Source organism: Drosophila miranda, assembly GCF_003369915.1.
Source record: "Drosophila miranda strain MSH22 chromosome Y unlocalized genomic scaffold, D.miranda_PacBio2.1 Contig_Y1_pilon, whole genome shotgun sequence".
NCBI classification, from domain to species: Eukaryota; Metazoa; Arthropoda; class Insecta; order Diptera; family Drosophilidae; genus Drosophila; species Drosophila miranda.
In genome coordinates, this window is record NW_022881603.1 from 27,017,107 (window position 1) to 27,040,689 (window position 23,583).

The 23,583-nt window shown below is 48.4% G+C and overlaps 1 protein-coding gene across 2 annotated transcripts; it reads right to left on the reverse strand.

Annotated features, from left to right (window-relative positions):
- Nucleotides 1-17,569: 17,569 nt before the first annotated feature.
- LOC117191814 (kinesin-like protein Klp59C) lies at nucleotides 17,570-19,981 on the reverse strand. 2 transcript variants are annotated; one of them, XM_033396578.1, is made up of 2 exons: nucleotides 17,769-19,981; nucleotides 17,570-17,726 (listed from the first exon to the last, which is right to left on the reverse strand). In XM_033396578.1, exons 1-2 carry the CDS (start codon nucleotides 19,800-19,802, stop codon nucleotides 17,652-17,654), a joined length of 2,109 nt encoding a protein of 702 aa, XP_033252469.1. In that variant the 5' UTR covers nucleotides 19,803-19,981; the 3' UTR covers nucleotides 17,570-17,651. The 2 variants fall into 2 exon arrangements, with proteins under 2 accessions (XP_033252469.1, XP_033252468.1); XM_033396577.1 differs by having other exon boundaries at nucleotides 17,570-19,980.
- Between the last annotated feature and the right edge of the window lie 3,602 nt (nucleotides 19,982-23,583).

Sequence of the window (23,583 nt, forward strand, 5' to 3'; positions counted from 1 at the left end):
TAAAGAAACATGTCGCGTTTGTTGGATGTCATTAAAAAAAATGAAGCAAAAGTGCCTGTTACATTACAGCCCATAATTTTCGCATATTAGTCGGTAGTAAGCAGTCGCGTAGTGGGGACTGGCAGTAGACTATGTGCGGGAATCATATGCACTTGACCGAGGGTCCCCTCGCCTCGCCAAGAATGAAGGACGAAGAACGACCGAGAGCCAAGGAAGAACGTTGGCAAATTCGCCTGGCTGAAAATTAAAACATTATTTATAAGCAGACGTCGACATCGACGGGGGCTACTACGATGGCGGAAGCCAAGGATACCTACCCACTAATGGCATGCTACCCGACCCGAATCCCCTGTCTAGGTGGATGCAGTGGCGGGACCTCAGTCTGGTCGTTGCTTTTAGTACTATTCAGGCACTAACGAGTCCAAAGTTTTGGTAACTGTAAACTTTACGTGCCATCAGGTGGCTTCGACATCTTGAGTGGCTCTGAATGTAATCAAGAGCGATATCAAAGTCTCCCGTGTGAGTTTCTAATGAACTGGCGTGCCAGAGGTTCTTAGTTCTTTGCCTCTGGTCCAATTTATTGAGCTATAAAGGTGTCAAAATGTCTACTCTTCTCACCTTCCAGGCATATTCGTTCATTGTGAATAATTAAGAAGACGTTTGCGTGTGGCTATCCCTTCTGCTGATGGTTTTCCCCCCGGCATCACCATAAAAAAATCTCATTAGGCCAAATGTGTATCATAATGACTTTCCATTTGCCTTTGCCAAGGCTCCTTCTCTTCTCTTCTGAGATGGTCCCTCTTTTTTTTCCTTTGCAATGTTTGAATTGGGTTTGGTAATTCATTAGGGCCAGGTAAATGAATAGAAAAATGAAAGCTATAGAGCTGATTCAAGTCCATATATTTTGTGGGGAAAAGAAAATGCTGTTGGCAGTAAGTAAAATTCACAGCCAAAAATGGGATCAAGTTGTGGTTGGACTTGGGCTCGAGTTGTCCTCGAGTTCTTGTCCGGACATGGCTTCTGTTCGATTTGCGATGCTTTTGTGGTCAGTGTGAAGGATGTGGCTCTGTGGACCCTTTTCAGGAATCGTGTGAAATATGCGTAGCACTCGGAAAACTCTTTCTATTCCTGGTCCTTCTGGAAACTTTTGTTGTTTGTTGGTCAAATTGTCGTAAATTAGTTTTAACACCTGACTGAGTGGCTTTCGAGTGTCTGTGTATGTGTGGGCGGATGTCTGCCCGGGTCTGCCTTCGAATCGCATTCTCTCAACAAGTTTCCGGGCCACTTCGTCTGTCAGTCTTGCCTGGGGATTGGACGGCACCTTTTTGTCGCTCGGCACCCATTGTGCTTGAGCTCTGACCTTGCCGTATGGTTTGTGGTGGTGTGAAATTAATGTAATCGGCTTTGTTTAGCCATAAACTATGTGTGAACATGGATTTTCAATTAAATTGAATGCGGTAAACGTTGAAAATGTTCTGCTGGTTATTGACTTGAGTGGAAGGTGTAGCAAAGAGCCAATGCCTCGAGGCTTGTCTCCGCTCATGTGTACGAGTATGCGGGTTTTCTGTGAGTGACTTAAAGTGCTTCGACATGGTTTTGGGTCTTTTCGGAAGAGTCTTATTTACTTCCTTCCTTCCCTTCCCTTCCGCCATATGCTATTTATTATATATTCACATTTAAATGCCATCTTTTTGGGGAGCGGATTCTCGATTATTCGTTTTCTGCCTCATCAATAATTACAATGTACTTTCGGGGCTGACTTTCCCATTGACTGACTTGGCTTCGCACTCTCTTTCGCATTGCTTTTTGATTTGAGTTCGTCGGGTGTTGCGGTCGCCATTTTCCTCGAATTCATTCATGCACACAGCCATACGTACATACATGTGTGCATTTTTCATTTCCGCCTTGTCGTTGCGGCATTTCCGTTCATTTTTCACATATTTTTACGCTGGCGAGACGATGACTCCACACGTGTGTGTGTCTGTGTGCTTGGGAAAATGAAAACTTCCCTTTTTTATTTTTTTTTGGTGGCTTGCAATTCATTTTTCATGTCACCAGCTTCTTTAGAGTCCTCTTTCGCTGGGCTTTGCTTTAAAGCTTTCGGTAATCCTTTCAGAAATTACATTTTCTCCTTGCCCCGCTTTTCACTGACTAAACAACATTGTCAATACACTCTGAACAATGGAGCTTGAGCATTCATCTTAAGCGTTTCACCTGAACGTCCCACCCAAGGTGAAAAGCTTGTGCAAAATATACCAGAGTGGGGTCTACCAAGTCATAAACCACTCAGTGGCCAGCTGAAAATACCACAAATATTTGCCGCTAATCAACTTGCCAGCAAATCTCTCTCCATCTCAAATCTCTCAACTCCCAGCTCCCAACTCCAACCTTGCTCTCAGAGTCTGTCCGATCTCTCTACATCTCACGTTCGTTTAGTTCTGCTGGTTTTATGTGCTTTACTCTTTCGCCTTTTGATATATGACCATTGCAGGCTCCGCTTTTCCACGTTTCTACCTTTCCAAATTTCCTTTTTTTCGAGGTTTCGTGAAGAGAAGGGTACGGGTGTGTGTGTGTGTGTAAGACCGAAAATGCTGCCATATATTTTATTGCCACCTCAAGAGTGAAACTCCTCGCAGAGACTTGCTTCTGGCTCCAGCTGTCCCATCCCTTTCCAAACCCTTCCATCCCGAAACGCTTCGATTCTCGACAGCCAATGAGTAAAAACTTTGAAAGCTGCCATAAAATAAACTGAGACCAAAACCCAACGATGGACAAAAAAAAAAAGGAATGGTATAGTGAAAAAAACATAAACGAGGAGAAAAAAAAAGTGACCCAAATGTTGTATTTTTACCGTATTTGGATTTGTGGAGCGTTTCGTGTGTTTTTATGATGGGATTTTAACGAAATTTGCTTGTCTGGCGTACCGATTGAATAGTTGTGGACCGGGCACAAGCTCGAGCAGATCCTTCAATCCGGCCAGCCAGCCAGGAGCAGCAGCAGGTGATGGCCCTGGAATTGTATTGCCCTAGGGTTTGCTCTGATGGGTTTCTGTGTCAACAGGGTTAGCGTAATGGGAAGCTTATTAGAGGCAATCTTCTGCAGTTGTCAGCTCGTTTTTTTTTGGACAGTGCGATTGACCGTAGGTCATCGAATATTTAATTGACAGCGGTGCTTGTGTTGGAAGATTTGCTCCGATTTCAATTTTATGTGCGGTTCAGAGTAGTTCTTGAGCAGAATCAAACGCAGAACCTAGAGTAGATTATAATTTTAGTTTAGAGTCCTTATATTTTAATTCCAGTTTATCCACAAAGTTTTCCCCCTTCCTGATAGTTGGTTTTCAATCTGTAATATCCTCCAATACGACCCCAATTTCCACTCCTGTACCATACACACTCGACACAATAATCGACCCACTCTTTGATGCACATTACTAACTATTTCCTTTGGGGCGCAACTTTTGTGATGTGACATTTGACAGGATACCAAAAAAATAGATGATGTGCTCTTTCGGGCTAATGAATTTGTTTAAAACTTTTCCCCAAAAAAGTAAAAGTTCTGCTTAGAGCTTTCCCCGCTCTGCGAGTACGAGTATATATATCATATAAATATTGCTTATATACCAACTAGCACACACGCACCACACACCACCTCAACCATGAGCCAGAATGAATAAAAACGAGAAATAATTTTACGGTTTTTGTGGCCAAGTTGGTTTTCAAAGTGAGTTTTGTGCCGGCTCATGGGATCATGGGTGTTTGATGGGTAGTGTGGGCATATGGGGAGACACGCAATAAAAAGTCAACAACTGCTTGACAGGAGTGTGGTGGCATGATTGGGCTTGGCTCCTATTCGTGGGAGCCTTTGTGAAGACAAAAATGGTTCGCGCTCTGCTATTGGCTGATTCTTCTCCTGACGATGCTCCTGACGATGCTTCTCATGATGATGATGATGCTCCTGCTGATGATGACGATGCAGCATGACATGTTTGCCAAGTCCTAAATAAAATCAATTTAATAAGCTGTCAATAGTGTAGAGAAGTATGAGGGAAAGGAAAAATGCGTTTAGGGAGACTGTTCACTGAGAGATCCACTCAATGGTACGGAAAATGATTCAAATAAACGGATTGCCAATAAGTTGTCGTTAGTGGAATGAATATAGAGGAGAATATGTAGGAAGAGTTGTACTTCAAGTTGAGTAGACCTAAGTTCTCTCTCCTCCTCTACTATTTCCTTCCGTAAAAGCTATACCCATTGGTCGTTACCCTCGGATGCTTCTCTTGACAGGCATCAAAAGTTGTTGTAAATATGTATTCTTTAGAGAAGGGTTCATCACAGACACCTCCTTCGTTTGTTGAGCTCACTGAAGGTTAAGCGTCAATTATTCTGTTTTATGTCTCACTTGCAGATATACGAGTGTATCTACTGTGTATATCCCGAGAAAAGCTATTAATAGAACTGTCTAACATGTTTATGACATGCCACAACTTTTGCTCCCACAATTAATTTGAGGGCAAATCCACACTCTTCCTCCATCTGTATCTCAGCCATACGAGTTTATTGTGTATTGGATTTAACCTGTGCTTTAAAAAGTATTTCAGAGATGGAAATACCAAGAGAGAGAGAGTGAGAGAGAGAGAAAGAGATAGACGGGCAGAAAATCTTGGGGAAGGTAGCAGGCAACAGTTTATGGGTGAAAGTGAGTAAATTTTCATGTCAACGTACGATATTATTTCTTATCTTGGGACAAACGTGATGTTCAACCAATGGTCGATTTCCCGCAACATTCTCTTTCGTTTCTCATTCTCTCTGGCTCCTGTTTCACTCTGTTCTGTTGCCTTTCGTCCTCACTTGCCTTGTTTTTCTCTGGGCAGCCGGTTGCGATTTCCATAACTATAAATATCGATTACCTTTGCTGCCAGGCATCGCCCCCGAGTGCTTAAAGTTGCCGCACAGACATAACGAAGCATAGACTCCCACACATATACATACATCTGTATATGTATTTGCACATGCAGATAGATACGCAGAGACACTCACACATACTCGTACAGCACCTCAATGGGATACAACTTGAGGCTGTCATTGTTTTCTACCTCCTTCTGTGCCTTCGTCTTTTTCTTCTGCCTCTGTCGCTTCTTCCGCTTTCTACAGCCTCGTCATCGTCTCGTATCTTTGACGGTTTTATGTTTTGGCTATTGCTATTTCTCCTTTGCTCTGCTTACACTTTTACCTGTCTTATTTTTCTCTTTGACAAATAAATTGACATGCCACATTGCGATAGCGACGTAGAGCATACACACGGATACACACGCACACATTGAGTAGCATACTAGCACACATAGAAACGCACTAACACAAGAAACATATACTCGTATATGGAGAAAGGCGTCGGAATTCTAGGGTTGAATGGTAAATTCCTTAATGTTTGCATACCCTTACTGGAAATTGGTTGATCTTTAATGGAAGAAGAAACTTGCAACGATCTCTGGGTGGACTATAGACAGCACGCACTCTAGTACTCGTCTCTTGAAGAAAGTACCCAGAAAGTAACCCAGAACGACGTTACAATAGATGATATCCTAGATCTTCTATCACTTGGAACTTCTTTAAACCAATTCATAAGTTCAGAAACAATCGAATGCGAATATAACCCACCTTCGGTTAGGGTATCGGAAACTGCAATAACAGCAACAATATCGATACTTGTATCGACATCGAGACATGGAGGCGACATTTGAAGGTTGCTCCGGCGATGATGGTGCGTGGGTCCCGCCATCCGGAATCCACCTCCGATCCGCACTTTCCCTCCACTCTCCTGCCTCTCCTCCGCCCATGCCCACCTGCCTTTTGGCTCTGTCCTCTCCTCGCACCACATTCCAACGGAGGTCTCTCTTCCGCAACGAAAACAATGAAATGTCAGGAACGTACGAAAGGAATTCGTTTACTTCGACTGTTTTCCTTCCTTTTCCTCTCATTCGTTCTCTCTCTCTTTTTCTCCGGCGGCTTTGGGCTAGGTGAACTACGTGCCATGCTATACTTTTGACGCTCACTGTAAATAAATATTATTTAAGCGACACTAAAAAATTGTTTTCGATTATTCACCAAATGCTAAGATAAATGTATGCCCCAGGGGGCTCGGCCCGGTCCTGTGCGCCGGGTAGTGGGAGCTTACCACGAATTATGTGCAATAAATGGAATGTGGCAGAATAAATCATTATAGCAGATATAGCTTCTGTCTGGGTGTGCGGTGCGCCTCACTCCACTTTGTGGTTCTGTTTGGTGTCGCCGAAAAGTATGCAATCATTTTTCAATAAGCTCGATTAGCTTGTCAGCCAACATTTGGCTGTGTTTTTGCGTGGGTCCTTGTGTGGGTAGCTCCATTGCTTTCAACAGCAAAAACATTCGAATATTTTGTCTAGTATGGCAAGGCCTGCGGGTGTTTCTGTGGGTGGGATCCCTTGCACGAGTAATATGACCATTGGACTGATATTGGAATACAATTTCGTGGCGGGGCGTTCTGGCATTGCCTTCTCAGACATTAATTGAGCCAGTACATAAAATTTGCATAAACTTATTGAATCCGTGTTGGAATATATGTATTTTCCAAATGGCAGTGCATCATTAATAGATTCCTTTGCATTCAGTGAACTGGTTACCTAGAGCTTCTTCTTAGTCCAAGTTGGAAGATGGAAGAAGTAAAATGGTTTCCTATCCTTTTCTTGATTCCATTTTTTATATCTTCTCGGAATCGGCTCGGAAAAATATGAAAGTTATATAGAAACCCAAGAGTTTTCCCATCGAAAACGTTTCCATGAACAGCCCAACATAGTTCTCCATTAAGTGTACGCTCTGACAAATTGCAATCACTTCTCGTCCGTGTGTGAGTATCGGAGCGCCGAATGCAGTTGCCAATAGCCGAAAACCACTGGTACTAATAAGTTTGGTAATAAACTCGGAATCCACAGCCAGCAGTCCTTTAAGGGAACCGGGAAGCGTGAGTCGACCATAATTACAAGTTAATGGTGTCCACATGTAAGCTGTATCCTGTATCCAGTACGGTCCTGGTTCTGGTCCCTTTGCTCCTGTTAATAACTTTATTAATTACGCCCCCGGACTCCAAGTGGGACACTCGGAAAGGAAAGGAAATGCCTGGAAGGTCTCAAGTCCGGGCAACAGCTGGTCAGCTCTGGTGTTTTTGTGTGTGTGCGCGCCTTATTAATTTATTCCATTTCCCCTTTTTACGACCCCTCCAAGTGAATTAGTTTCTGAAAGTCCTTTATGCACTTTCCCTGCCGCTTTATTTGCATTTCAGAATCGCCACGGAAATTTAAAGTGTATTTTTTCCTTCAGCCTTTAACGTTTCGGCTCGTGTTTTGTTTAGCGTATCTTTTGTCAGCTTTCTTTTACGGCACGGTCTACATCTACAACAAAAACAACTATGGGGCCACAAATACTTGGTGGAAATACTTCGAAGTACTTGAATGCCAAGCGGAATAGGTTGACCTAGCTTTTTTCAGTATCTGTTGAGTACTTGGATACTTTATCTACCTGCTGTAGCATTTTTTACTACAAAATAAACTGCTTAAATGAAATGTACTTTCCAACCAATTTGTAGTGATTTTAATAGTTTGGCTAATTGTTTTCCAATCACTTTTTCCTTTGATACGATTGCCATTACTAATTTCGATTAGCCATGAGGCTGTGGGGAAGTACTATCTATATCGAAACGTGGTGTTATATGCAGCTATGCGGCAATGTTTAATTTCGGAGCATAATTTATGGCCTTTGTGTGTTTTAGGTATTTGGTGTTTGCCAACAGTTTACAATCGGAAATTATTTAATATGTAAATAATGTAATGGGCAAAAGTATTAAATTCCTCACGTTTGTTTCATTGCTATATGATTTATGAGTTGAATTATTGTTTTTTCCGCTTGCCTTAATTGAAAAGCAATCAGGCTAAAAGTCAAATTCATCAATGTGTACGGTAGCCAGCAGTTGATTGTTGACTGGCCAAAATGATGTTGTTCTTCGGGAGTGAAAACAACAAGTGCCAAGATCATAAAGTAAACCAAACAACTTTACTCTAGCGGCCCCCAGATGAGCAGTACATTTGTAGCACCCCAAACGACTCCATAAACTTTCACAGTCTGTGGGCGTCGTCATCCCATCGTTCCATCATCCGGTTCCGAATTGAGTTTAATTTTCTGGCTTATTTTTGTGCTTATTTTTCAGGAAGAAATCAATAACCGAATTTATTATTCAACAGCAAACAAGAAACTCGAAATTAACTCGAGCTCCAGGCCCAGGACCCTTTTAAGGCCATCGTTTCGGCCAAGGTTGCAGCAAATTAAAATTATAAAAAGAAATCATGTACAAGTACAAGAATATGCTCGTATACAAAAATTCATACTTGAGCAGCACTCGAGTACAGCTGTTTGTGTGGGTATTTGGTGAGTGCGCGAGGGTCGGCCTCGAAGTCACGCGATTGTGCCCCAAGGCCAGGAGAGGAGTGCCTTGACTCGGCTGGCTTTTCGAGTGCGTTTTCCATTTAATTACTGTTTTCTGACTGCTGCTTTTTCACTTCCCTGTCCTTCCACTCTGTGCAGGAGTGTATTTGAAACTGGCGGTGGACTCAGGCAGTTGAATGTGACATAATGGGCTTGTTACAGCCGCACTGTCTATTGATTGGGACCAATTTGAATCATTTATGCACTTGGTCGTATTACAGGTTCCTTGGTCTGTTGGAAAATTCATTTGCTTGGACCTTCTTCCTCATTTAGGGCCCATTAATTATGCCAGGCAAATGAGATTTTCAGTTCGAGAGACTCTTGATAAGCTGTGTGCTCCTAGTTGACTTTGAAATTAGCTTCCTTTTAGGCTTTATTTGTGCCCATAGTAAGCTCCATTATCCGCTTACCTCTGGACACATGGGTAATCAAAGGTGGACTCGGATTCGGATGCAGAAAAGGAGTCTGGAAATGGGAATCCAGGAACCCTTAAATGCTGCTCGACACTGAATTCAGTCATTATGAGGTTGGGGGAACCATAATATCCAAACACATCCTTCCTGCTTCGCTGAGCCGCATTCTGGTTCAACTCCTGGAGCTGGTGCCACGAATAGTTTGTGCCTTCAACCGTTTGCATATTTTGTAATTTTATTTTTTGGTGAATATGTATATTTTTCTTCGTGGCCCAGAACGAGGCAAAAAGAGAGAGGAGAGACAAGTGGAGCGAGGGATTCCGAGTCATGTGTGGCAGACATGCATAATTCCAAACGTGGCTGCGAAAATGTTTGCCCTGCCCTGGCATGTGGGTGTCGGCGTTTCTGTATGCGTCTGTGTGTGTGTGTGTTAGCCACTTTTTATGTTGGTAATTCGACTATGGGGACATGTCTGAGTGTCCTCTCGTCCTCGTGTGTCTCTGTTTTTTTTTTTTTTTTTTTCTGTATTAACTCTTAATTTTATTAAATTTTATAAGCCTGGGACTTAACTAAAGCTAGACAGGGAGCTGTATTGAGTTGGAGAGACCGGCAAGAAGTTCCGGGTCTCTGCGGGACGGCCGCAAAGCATTGCTTCGCAGGGACCATGGTTCCTCCTAGCCACTCTCGTTCCTTCGGCGCTCGCACCTACGCAGCTCCTTCATGGCGCCGGCTGCAAAGTTGCTCCAGGCCGACCATACCATGGGGTCTTCCACAATCTTCTCGATCAGGTTGTTCGGCGTGAGCTGCCCGCCGGCGGCTCGCCACAACTCCTCCCTAATAAGTGAGAAGCACCCACATTGAAAAATGATGTGCTCAGCGTCTTCAGTGGCGTCGCCGCACCACGAGCAGTTCGGCGAGTTCTCGTGGCCGAACCTCCAAAGGTAATGGCTGAAGCAGCCGTGTCCGCTCAGAAGCTGTGTGGAATGGAAATTGACCACACCGTGTCGCCTGCCGATCCAATATCGGACATCCGGAATCAGGCGGTGTGTCCACCGTCCTTTATCAGAGCCGTCCCAGCGGCTTTGCCATGCTCTGAGGCTTCCTTCACGGGCCTGCTTGCCCGCGTCTCTCCTTGCCGCGCCGGCCCGGATGGCCTCGGCCACGGCCCTCTCCTCAAGCACCAGAAGGTCAATTGGAAGGACACCCGCCAGGACTAGGGCAGCGTCGTCGGATATGGTCCGAAAGCCGCAGCAGATCCGGAGCGCGCAGAGGCGATGAGTGGCTTTTACACCCCTAGCGTAGCTGGCAACTTTAATTCCATCCGCCCATACGTCTGCTGCGTAGGTCATGGCTGAGCGGACTACACTGGTCAGCAGAATCCTCCTCTCCTGCTTCGGGCCACGGGTGTTCAGCTGTATTCGGAACAGCGCCCGACTCGTGTTTGCCGCTTTCTCCTGGACGTAGCTTAGGTGTTCACGGAAACTGAGCCTGGTGTCGATCATCACGCCCAGATACCGAATGGCTCGTTTCGACGATAGTCTCTGGTCGCCAACCCTGATGTGAGCGGTCTCCACAGTCGAACGGGTGCTCACCAATACTGCCTCGGTTTTATGAGCGGCTATCTCTAGTCCCGCAGAGCGGAGCCAGTCTGCAATCAGCTGGATTGCGGTGTCACAATTTGCTTCGACGACGTCCAGGTGCTTGGCCACCACCGTCAGGGCGACATCATCTGCGTAGCAGGTTAGCTGACATCCGCCTGGAAGAGCTAATCTCATGACTCCATCGTAGGCAATGTTCCATAATAGGGGACCCATCACTGATCCTTGGGGAACTCCTGCCGTTATGCCGTGAGTCTGCGCGCCGGCCTCCGTATTATACTCCAGCAGTCTTCCCGCGAAGTAGCTCCTTACGATTGCCTGAAGGTATTGGGGTACACCGCGCCGGTTAAGTGAGTCCAGGATGCACTCCCACTTCACCGTATTGAAGGCGTTCCTGATGTCTAGGGTGACAATCAGGCAGTATTCCTTCTTGCCGCCCTTCCATCGAGTTCCCTCCACTGCCTTGGAGGCTATGTCAACTACCCTGCCTATGGCGTCCACCGTTGACCTCCCACTCCTGAAGCCGTATTGGTTTGGTGAAAGTCCCCCAGCATCCTCGACGGCGTTGTCTAGTCTTCTACGGATTATCTGTTCCAGAGTCTTCCCCAGCGAGTCGATTAAGCAAATCGGTCGAAACGAGGAGGGATCGTCCGGAAATAGTCCTTCCCGCAGGCACTGCGTGAATGCCTTAGCAAACTCGTGCGGGTTGTATGCCATCGCCAGTTTTACCGCACGGTTGGGGATTCCATCAGGGCCTGGAGCCTTCTTGGCCTTTAAGCTTTGGGCCAGGGCGACGATTTCGTACTCCGTGACCGGTTCGACCGAGTATGCAGGCTGGTGTGCGACGGCACTGCTGGCAAGACCGTGAGCCCCGGATGGGAACAATGCCTCAACAATCGTCCGCAACTGGTCTGGGGCAGACGGCGACCCCGCGTTGCTGCCATGAATTCGCTTCATTACCGTCTTGTAGGCACGTCCCCACGGATCCTTCTCGGCTGAGTCGCAAAGCTGCAGGAAGCACTCCCTCTTGCTCTCCTTGATGGCGTTCTTTAGGGCTTTTCTAGCTCCGCAGTACTCCGCCTGTAGCCTTGTCCAGCTAGTGCCACTCCTTCTGCGAGCCCGTTGATATCGCCTTCTAGCTGACAGGTAAGTGCGTCTGGCCTCCTGGATCTCGTCATTCCACCAATAGGTCGGCGATTGCTTACCCTTGAATGGCCTCTTGCGACTCATACTGGCATCGCATGCGAGCAGTAGGGACTCCAGAAGCTGGTTGACCATCTGTTGAGCTGAGCCTCCGACCTCCATATTCCTCAGCGCCTCCAAGAACCTTGGAATCCGCATTGATTCGGGATTGTAGGCTGCTCTCCGGCTTGTCTGCGTTGCCCTGGTCAGTCTGCAACCACCTTCTCCGCCTATCGAGAACACCACTGCCTCGTGGTCGCTGGCCGTATAGTGGTTCCCCAGGAGCCAGGTGGACAGAGGGGAAAGGCTGCTAGAAGCGAATGTAAGGTCGATGACTGACCCAGAGCCACCCCTGTTGATGGTATTCGCGGTCCCCTGATTCAACAATGCTACGTCCAACGCAGCGAAGGCCTCAAGCAGTGCGTGTCCCTTGTATATGGCGTCCGAGCTGCTGCTTCTGGAGATGTCACTGCCCCACTCCTGGGCCCAAGCATTGAAGTCGCCAGCAATCACATTTGGTTTGTGGTGCCTGGCGTCGTCAGCCAATTCATCCATCGCCGCAGCGAAGCTATAACGGCTCAAGCTTGGGGGGAGATAGCAGCTGTAAATCCATAAGTTCCCCAGTTTTGCCCTGACGAAATGTCGGAACTCAGCGCACACTGAGGGCCGCAGAGGAGGCTTACCGCAAGCCCATATTGCTGCTTTTCCTGAGGAGCTTTGGACCCAGAATCTATCCTCGGGGGAAATGTATGGTTCGCTAATTATTGCAACGTCCGATCTCATTTCACGCACCGACTGAGAGAGCAGATCTGTGGCAGCCTCGCAATGGTTTAGGTTTATTTGGTAAAACCTAACCATGTCCAGCGTTTTGACTTGCCTTCTCTTTGGGTGCCATGGGGCACCTGTGGCTACCAGCTACGTGTGAGTGGGGCTTGCCCTTTCCGACACAAAGGAAGCATTTTGCCTCATTGTGGCAGTCGCTTATCTTGTGCTCCTCAGACCCACAGCGGAAGCACCACCCGCTTCTGTCTACAGAGCTTTTGCAATTAAGTGCAACGTGGCCGATCTCAAGGCACCTGAAGCACTTTAACGGCAGATTTCGCTCCCGTATGCGGCAGACGGACCATGCCACTTTAACCTTACCAACGGATAGCGCCTTCGTCGCAAGGGTCGCCGGCAGGCAAATAATAGCCCGCTGGGTACCACCAAAGCCTGGGCGCAAACTCTTAATGGCGTCCACATCGAGTGTAATCCCCATTTGCTCGCTGAAGGCCTTCCTCACGTCCTCCGAGGTAGCCATCTCATCCAAGTCGAGCATCTCTAGCCTCGTCTGCTGGGTGAGTGCTCGCGCCTCCGCCTTGCCTCCTAGGACAGTGCCTATGTCCTCGCGAAGCAGCTGCGCGGTCTCCTTCGAGGCGTCTTTGAGCTCCAATAGAAGAGCACCTTTGGCTGTTCGCTTCACTCTGCTCACACTCTCGCCGACCTTCTTCATCTTCTCGCTCTGGTTGCGGGTGACGAGGTTAAGGATCTCCGCGTGTCTCTGTGTGTGGGTGTGTATGTGTTGTGTGCTAACGCAATTTTCGTATGAAAGCTGGCCAAAAAAGAGAAGAACGAAATGCCACCGCCACCGCCTTCGCCTTCTGTTTGACATATTTTTCACACAACGTCTGCTTGTTAAATTGTTGGCGGCAATTTTGAGGTTAGCGTGACAAACACAAGCACACCAGCGCAGCGCGCACGCATGCACAGATATGTATGTACATGTACCGTGGCTTGCAAGGACATGTGGCAGTGCAGCCAACTTGATGTTTGTCAAGTTCTTCGGGGCGATACGAGTATGCGACTATAGTGGCTGTTGCAGGCATTCCATGCCCCGTGGCTCGGCAGTCACAGTTGCTGCTCTTTCGCTTCTCATTTTTCACAAATTTCCACTCTGCTGTGTGGCCAGAGGAATGATAATGTCCTCATACAGGATGGCCATTGCCATATAATCAGATCAAGAATATACGCTTGTTTGATATCTAAGGATGTACTCTAGGATGTTCAAGGATATCAAAATGAAACAAATTGAATTTCCTTATTTAAAGGATGGTAAAAGTTTATATTCTATAAGAAATAAATGAGTAAAGAGTCTCTCATCTGAGAACATCCTTCCACTGCATTTTGAAACATATTTTTCTATTAATATATTCCTTTGAATATTTTTGAAAAGTATAGCCCCAGATTGTTAACTTCTTCAGTGTTTTGAAGTCTAGTAAGGAACCCAAACTGCTTGTAGCCCATTGGATAAACTTGCCTCTATACCCTCTCTGAGGCAAGTGAAAATTGAGATGAAACCCTTTCCCTTCCCTGCGCACTGGGTCCCTCTTGTTGCCCTGTTCATCTCACACCATTTTTTAATGGACTTTAACCTACGTCTGACAGTGTTTGTAAATATGCAAAGTTCGTTTTTATCTTTGCAAATTTCTCTCTGACGTTTTCCATACTGTGGCACGCGAATGGAGAATGGGAGAAAAAGAGAGCGTGGAAAGGCGAGGCGAGGCGAGAGAAGGAGAACTGAATTGAGAATCGCTTGCATGTTTAGCACTTGGCGGCTTAATGGCGAACAATTTGGGTTAAGACAAAAGGCAACGCCCCTTGCCGACTGAGCTGGACGACGGCTCTTGCCGTCTGGGCCTGCCCTGGATTAAGGGACGATGAGGAGGCGAAGGTGGAAGCGGAAGCGGTCACTGGGAGAGCTTAAATAAGGACATTTCAATTATTGTAAGAGGCTTTAAGCGAGGCCTTTGTGGTTCAGCAAGTTATGGAAATTTTAATTCAAATTTAAAACTGCTGCAAATGCATGCCGTAATCGGTTTCCCCAAAAGCGGAATGCATTCGAAAAGATGGCAGATCTTATTTATTTGCTCGCTTCGAAGGAGAATTATTTTAACTGAGCCCGTAATTCGCAACATAAATAACTCGCCCCAAGCCTGGCACAACAGTTGAAGCGTCGACAGAAGGGACAGCACCAGACAGGATACGGATACGTCTCAGTGTTGTCCAGTATCCGCTGCCCACTCAACCAATAGCCTGTAGGCAAACGCAACCGACATGGCTTATTGGGGGCCCTCGGGTGGGGCTTAACAAACATGCAGCTGCCAACAATTTATTGGCCGGACAATGGCAACGACAAAGTCCGGGCAGGACAATTATCATTGCCAACAAGCATCCAGCAAAATGAGGGATTGGCGGAAGTGGAAGGGAAGTGCCAAAGGACTGCTTAAACCACTCATTCGATCACATTTTTATTTGTTGGAATAACGTACATCCATATGTGATCGGTTTACACGATTACCACACGGAAATCAAGCTCTAAGTGGAAGTTGAATTGTGGTGCAGGCATTTTTAATATAACGTCTTTTAAAGTATAACGAATGTACCATTGGTGGGGTATGCTTTTGCTATACTAGCTCATTGATATTTCGCCCACTAGCGGAGCATCTAGATTTCCACCTACTCGCCAGCTGAATCTGCTATTATAATCAGTTTTTTCAAAATTGAAATGTTTGCACTTGACTGATTCCGTACGCGCTGCCTTCCGGTTTTGTTTGCTCTGTCTCTTTTTTTGTCGGTGTAGATATATATGTACATAGAGTATGTATGTGTGCATGTGCCTATCAAATTTACTCACTTACTTATTTAGGTAGCAATGCTAATGGCATATTAGAAAGGATGGATATGAAGGCGCGGGGGAACCGTGCGAGTGCATCTCACTAGCTGGTTTAATGCCAGGTTAGGTAAACACTTGGGAAACGAATTAACTTTAAGCCGCAAAATTTGTGCTCTTGTGTGTGCCAGGGTTCTCGTGTGGGTGCGAGGGCAAGTGTGCACGTATAAATGCTCGTAATTGTTTATTTACATTACTTGACATAAGATTAAAGACGCTTTTGATTAACGACGCGGGTGACGGCAGGGACTTGAACATGAAATGGCAAACATTAAATCGTTGACAGCCGTAGAAGACGGCAAACATTCGAGCCACAATATTAATTTCCCTTTTAATTACTCGTAATATATTTCAAGTGTGGTTTAAGTGGAGCTCTTAGCTTCGATTTTGATTTGAAATGAAATTCCTGGTTAATACTGATACGCTTCTTAGTTCGATTTCAATTAATGTGAAACGTTTTGGAATAACATAAAATTTGCCTACATCAACCATATTCATTCTTCCTTGGGCATTTATGGAGGGGATTTACGCGAAAAAAGCCAAAAAGTCAAGCCAGATAAAGAAACGAGGGGGAACGTTGTGAGTTGCTGCGGACACCGCAACTCTACAGTTATACCCGATACTTAGTCAGTATGCTCTCCTCCGGCAGACGCCGCTAATATTAAACGACACGACAAAGAGTGCGTGCGAGAGAGACAGAAAATCAGTCTGAGCGTGACGTCGGGCGCTGCGTAGCCAGTGCAAATTGATTTGTTCCGTTTGGCTATAAAAATTATCTGATGTGGTCCAGATTCAGCAATCTGATAGATATGGTCCTTATCTATGATTCTGCGTTTTTAGTTTTCTCGAATATGCAATATTGTGGATGCAACAGATTTTCGTCCTTTGTGGGGGCGGAAGGGGGTGAGGCGAAATTCTGAGATATACGTTTTATAGTGAGATCTAACAGAAGTGCGGATACCAAATTTGGTTACTCTAGCCTTAATAGTCTCTGAGATTTGTGGATGCCCCAGAGTTTCGTCCTCTGCGGGGGCGGAAGGGGGTGTGGCGAAATTTAGACACGAAACGGTCAAGGTCCGATATCACAGGAGGGTGGATACCAAATTTGGTTGCTTTGGCTCTTATAGGTTCTGAGATCCTTGAACTCATATTTTGCAATTGGCAAAGCCGACCATGAAACCTGTGTGTTAGAGAGAGACAGAGCGAGAAAGAATGAAATTGTTTTCTTGATTCTGGCTATAATAATTATACGATCTGGTTCAGATTTTGCACTCTAGAACATATAGTCATCCTCTACGATTCTGCGTTTTTGGTTTTATCGTATCTTTAAAAATGTGGATGCCACAGATTTTCGTCCTTTGTGGGGGCGGAAGTGGGCGGGGCGAAGTTTTGAAATATTTTTGTAGCAGTGACATATCACAGAAGTCTGGATACAAAACATCGTTGCTCTAGCTCTTATAGTCTTTGAGCACTAGGCGCTGAAGGGGACGGACAGACGGACGGACGGACAGACGGACAGACAGACATGGCTCAATCGACTCGGCTATTGATGCTGATCAAGAATATATATACTTTATGGGGTCGGAAACGATTCCTTCTGAACGTTACACACATCCACTTTTACCACAAATCTAATATACCCCAATACTCCTTTTGAGTATCGGGTATAAAAAAGAACCAGAGAGTGAAAGTGAAGGTGGGAGAGAGGGAGTTGGGAGTTAGGACAAAGCCGCCGTAAGCCATAATTTAATATATTGACACAAAGCTTTGTCGTAAGACGTGTCTATGCACCATCATAATCCCCAATATTGTATATTGACAGCTGTCAAAGGAGCCACGCCACTTCCCGTCTCCTTCCAGCAGTACGCAGAAAAAAGCCAAGAGAAAAACTGAAAGAAAGAAGTAAGTTTTTGGCTTAGTACGCAACTATGCGGAAAATATTTGCTCTTAGTTCGAGTTGGGCATGGGAAAACGGGCCACAGTCTAGAGATGGAAATGTTTTAAGTATAGGCTGAGGGCCTAAGCCCTGGCGCACAGGTTGCCATACAAATGAACTAGGAATGAGGCCAGCAGTGTGGGTAATACGGAGTCTGCTTTAAGGTAATAGGTAAAGTTGTTCGAGTGGTGAATGAATGTCCACGTTTTGAACTAGCTAAAAGATTTTACTTCCTCTGATTCTTTTTATTCAGATCCAAGACTTGTTTTATATAGTAGATAATGTGTGTGCTGTAGAAATCATGATTTAGAACTCGTTCTCACGGGATCTTTTTACAAGGTCCAAGGCTTTGGACAGCAGCAGCGAGGCATCTTGGAACACCTCCGAGTTTCGTGGGTTCCCCTCCGTGTTCCGTGAGTTCACCTCCGTGTTTCGTGAGTTCCCCTCCGTGTGTCGTGAGTTCCCCTCCGTGCTCCGTGAGTTCACCACCGAATGCCGTGAGTTCACCTCCGAATGCCTTGAGTTCATCTCCGATTGCCGTGAATTCACCTCCGAATGCCTTGAGTTCATCTCCGAATGCCTTGAGCTCACCTCCGAATGCCGTGGGCACATCTGCAGTACGGGTTTATGTAAATTGGGAGGATTAAACTGCTCCCGTTCGGGGATTCTGTTCTCGTGTGGATTTGAGCAGTAGGTCAGAGTGTCCATATCCGAAGATCGACGGGTTCTGGTCGTTCTGTTCGAGTGGTTTTCCACGACCGGTAGGGATGTCGAGGAGACGAACCATTGCAAATTGGTCAGGGATTGTGAAGCCTGGGTTGGACTGATGATATCCGGAAGGGAATTGGTTTCAACCAGGCTGCTTCCCGATACGGACGGGGCTGCCACCACGGAAGTGGACCGACAGAAACGCTTTGGGGACACAGTCTGTGCCGTAAGCTCCTTGACGCGATCCGCATATCGGAGGGTGTTCAGTGTGTGCTCCACGCAGCGCAGACCCGGCGAGATCGTCGCTATCATGCAGGTCTTAACCTTCTTTCCGATGAAGGAGTCGCGCAGCACCTGGGTGAGCTTGCAGCCGCGGAATGGAATGTGGCCCGCTTGGCGACCCAGAGCCCGGATGCACTCCTTCAGTACCAGCAGGGACTTGTTGATCTCGGCGCCTTCCAGGCGTGTCCTTCGATCCGCACTGGAGTTGTCCGCCCCCCGCTCGTTTCCGGCCAGATCGATCAGCGAGAGCTTTCCATGGAGACGGTACGTGTTCGCGGATCGCAGAACAATCTGGAAAATGGCATGGGAGCGGGAAGACTTGCAGTTGGCCGAGGTATGGCCTGAGGTGCGGGCACAGTTGCCCTGCTCCAGGAGTGACAGGACATCGGTGGTGCAGCGCGCTGGCCTTTCGGTGAGACCCACCACCTGGACCTGCTGGTGGCTATCCTCGAGGACGCGCAACTGCGCTCTGCCCGGAGTCAAGAGGTCGTAGATCCGCGATCCGTAGATCTCGAAAAAGCTGCAGGTCACCCTCAGTCCCAGGCCGGCGTTCGCCGGCTCCGCCAAAGTGCTGAAGACATCGGTGGCCGCCATCGCATAGATGCCGTCCATCACGTTCTGCTGCTTTCCGGTGAATTCTCCTCCCATTGTGTGGGTTTTGCCGCTCCCGGTCTGCCCATAAGCGAAGCACGTGGCCATTCCGCCATCAAATATGTGCCGGATCAGGGGACGGGCAGTATAATTGTAGACGGTGGCGTTCGAGCAGGCCTCGTCGAAGGTATAGTCGAAGCGAAAGTTGTGGTTCTCAAGGAATCGCACAAGGTTCACGTGCCGGCGCGGCGCGTGCGCCACCAGCATGTCCGCCCGGGGCATGCTGATCACGTCCAGCTCGCGCTCGGCCAGCTCCTTCCGGTTGAGGGGGCGCTTCCGCACACACACCACAATACCGTGCCTCTTCAGGGGGCCCGGAAAGCCCATGTTCTCCAGCGGTCGGCTCTCCATCTGCATCCGATAAAAGCGGATCATCCTGGCAGTGTCCCAGTTGGAGTCGCACCGATCAGATCCACCGAGAACGTCCCTCTGCTGATGCCGCTCCTGCCGGCAGGGCGACCGCTGCCTGGGCGCGGCACTGCCCACCTTCAGGCGCCGCAATGGGCAGGGTGCATTGCCAGCCGGCAGACGTTGCATCAGGGTGTTCACCATTTTACTGGCGCTCAGTGTGGAGGCTCTGGGTGGAATGGAGGCCATTCCTGCCACGTTATCTCTTCGCTGTACCGCGAAAATTTCCGGATTCATTTCAATGATCTGGGACAGCGTAATCTCCTTGCCACGCGTGCAATCGCCCTCGGGCCATTCCACGGTCACGGAGCTATTGGTGCCGCCATCCAGCTTGATGATACCCGCCAGCTGGACCCGTCCATCCGTGCGGCGTATGAGCACCTTCTGCGTTATCGAGAGCAGATCCATATAGCCGCAGATGCACAACGAAACACGATATTTTTGGCTTGGTTTTGGTTTCTACAACAACAATTTATGCGACTGCGAATTTGACCAAAACTATGGGACACTTAAATTTTTAGGAATGGAGGTGCTTCGAATATAATATGTAAAAACGGATACGACAAACATTTCGAATGACTACTGATGAAACGAAAATGTTTTTAGTTTCTACTAAACAGAGTTGTTGGAGTACGTGAGTGAGGATCATAGGATAGTGTATGATTAGATTAAATCCTCTAGAGTTTGGTAGACTCCTTCTTCACCTTCAATGTTATTTTTTCGTGATTCACCCACGGATCCGCAGTGTCCGGTTGGCCCTGTTCAATTAAGTTTCCGATAGAGTGACCAAAGTCTCAAGGCTGATTAGGACATTCTATAACTTAAGACCTGGTAAAACAACAGCAAATACATGTGTAAGACAGGAAATATGGTAAGTGGTGGAGCCTTCTCTACCGAGATTGTTTTAGCTATTTGTTCAATTTGAGGGCAAACAAGACAACTGGCAGCCACAATAACCAAATCAAGAAAGCGCCACCATTGCTGCCATTTCTCGGTGGTGTTTGCCCAGTGGGTGTGGTGGCTTTTGGCCATGTTCAACACGAAATGAAATGAAGTATTCTTTTAGGCACACACACACACACACACATACCCGAAATTAGCTCAAGCTCTTGCTGACACCGCGTGCTCACCTGGGAGGATCGAGTCTCACCCCGACTGGCTTCTGATCCGGGCTGCGCGTTGCACTTCCACGGTCACCCAAAGGGGGCAGGGGCGCTGGGGCCCACCGTGAGTGCTTTGGACGGCGCTTTTCACTCGTCACTTGGAGATTCCCACCTTTTTTCATCCTTTCTCTCCTTTGGGCCGGTTCTCCCGTTCTTCTTCTTCCCTCCAGGCCTCGCAGCTGATCGACTGGGGTACCAGGGCTGGATAGTGCAAGCCACTAACCAGCTGATCGACTGCAGTGCGGTGAAGGGGCACTAGGTGCCAAAGCATCCAGCCCTCGACAGAGCCCGCTGCGGAAGATAACTGCGCCCACAGCAGCTAGCTTCTGTCAGCGACCGCACCTGAGGGAAGGTACTGCCTAACTCCTAGGCGGGATCACTTGCAAACCGCACACACACCTACGCATAAGTTCCATCCCAAATTCACACGCGTGGAGGAATCCCGTGGCCGGGGCGCGGACCCTGGAGGCCCTGAGAGATGTTCCCCCGAATCCTGCTTCGCCGGTGGCACACTTGGCCGACGAAGCAAAATTCGCTACAAGCCAAGGAGCAATGGCTTTCCAAAAAGCCTCAAAGGTGGCCCGAACACCGCCACAAGCAGCTTTAACACCGCCAATGAAGCAGAGCTCGTTGCACAGCTTTGCCAGTGGGGCCACGCAGGACGGCAGCAAGGGCACTGATACTCTGAAGAGGCCGAGGGACCCCCTACACCATCGAGTAGCGGAAAAAAAAACCCCCAAGCGAAGCAGGAACTGCTTACAGGACATAGACGAGATTGGCGCAATCCTGGACGACCTACTCTACCAGATGAACGAGAAGGGCCAGAGGTCGATCAACATGGCCATCAAGAAGATGGTAGCACGCATGAAGGAGTTGCAAGTGGAAGTCAAATCCCATCTGCAGGCGCCAGAGGATAAAAGGGCAGCGCCAGGAGGATGCCAGTGCCATGATCACACTGCAGGCCCAACTGGCCCCCTACCCAGGATGACCAAGCCCAGTGCGACTAAGGCGACGCAAACGGCATCAGGAGCCCACAAGAGCGAGGCAACACCCCGAACTGAGGAGAAGAGCGCGCGCGGAAGGCCCAGGCAAGGACACCAAGCTGACGCCACTCGACAAGAGGAAACCAAGATGCAGTGCGGCAAGGCGGAAGACACCAACCCTACACAGAAGTGGAGTGAGGTGAGAGGCAGGCGTGCGAAACGCAAGCAGACAGGCCGACCAGACGCAGTGCTGGTCAAATGCACCGAGGAGGCATCATACGCCGACATCCTCAAACTGGTGAAGGCAGCACCAACGCTCCAGAGCCTCAAAAACAAGGTTCAGGGCATCAGGAAGACAGCCTCGGGCGAGCTGCTTCTAAGGATGCAACAATCCTCAGACCCCGCCACCCAGGAGCTGCAGATGGCCATCCAGGCAGCGCTTGGGGATAAGGCAGCCGTGAAGGCCATGCAGGAGACAGTCGCGGTTGAGGTACTCAACATAGACGAGCTCACGACAGGCGACGAGGTATGTGAGGCCATAGCTGCAGCGATCGACGGCGACTTAACACAAGGAGCAGTGCCGTACATGCGGAAAGCATATGGCGCAACGCAGGTAGCTACGCTGAACCTTCAGCCCGCACTCGCAAAGAAGCTCCTGGAGCTCGGAAAAGTTCGAATCGGCTGGGTTGTCTGCCGCCTGCGGCAACGGATTGCGCCAACCCGCTGCTTCAAGTGCATGGCCTATGGACACACTGCAGCCAGGTGCAGATCCAAGCGGCCTGTGTCAAGCAATGCATGCTACAAATGTGGTGGGGAGGGGCACAAGCACAACCAGTGCAACAACCCGCCAATGTGCATGCTATGCGCTGGCAAGCCAGGAGACGTCCGCTCAGCAGCCCACTCGGCCCTCAGCCGCAGCTGCCCTGAGTATAAGAAGGCACTAGCAAAACTGGTTGATGGTTAAGCTCCTGCAGCTCAACCTAAACCACTGCCGAGCTGCTCAGGATCTGTTGGCGCAAACAGTCCTGGAGCAGAAGATCGTACGGCAAAAAACACGAAGGCGTCTGGCAGCAAAGCTCAGACGGAGGAGCAGCAATCTGGAGCTGTGGCCCACAACCAGGCCAGCTTACCCACAGAGCATCCAGAGTGGGATATGTGAGAGCTAAGCACAGCGGCACTTTTGTCTACAGCTGCTACATAGCACCGAGGTTCACGCAGCAGGAGGATGAGGCGATCATCAGCAACATCGCTAACGACGCACGAGGCAAATCGCCGGTCCTGATAGCGGGCGACTTTAACGCCTGGGCCACGACTTGGGGCAGCGCCAAGAACACACCCCGTGGGACATCGCTCCTGGACGAGTTTGCAAGCCTGAACGTCTGTCTCCTCAACACAGGAACCACACCAACGTTCAGCAAAGCAGGGCGGGAGTCTATTATAGACCTCACCTTTGCAAGCCCAGAGCTCGCACGCCACGCGAAGTGGCAAGTGCTGAGTGCTGACACCCATAGCGACCACTTAGCCGTAATGACGGAAACCTTTGCACCCAGGAACACAACAAGGATACAGCGGGCGCTCCAGGCCGGGTACAAGGAGGAAAGCCTGAGCAGAGCCGCGCTCCTCTCAACAGCAGAAAACCTAAGCGCCGCCGGGGATGCTGAAGCATCCGCGCTTGCCGTTTACAGGACCGTCAAAGCGGCCTGTGATGCAGCCATGAAAAAAAGAAAGATCGGAGGAAGCAGGCACCGGCCAGTACCGTGGTGGAATGAGCACATTGCCAAGGCCAGGAGGGAGTGCTGCGCAGCTCGGCGTGCCTACCAGCGAGCAAGAGGCTCCGCCCAATTTGGCAGAAATGGCGCGGCATTCAAGGCCAAAAGAAAAGAGCTGAAGGAGGCCATCAGAAGCAGCAAACTCAAATGCTTCAAGGAGCTCTGCGATGCGGCCGATGCGGAACCTTTTGGTGGAGCATACAAACTAGTCATGGGGAGATTAAACAGACAGCCTATGCCCAAGGATCCGGTGCATATGAGAGAGATAGTCGGC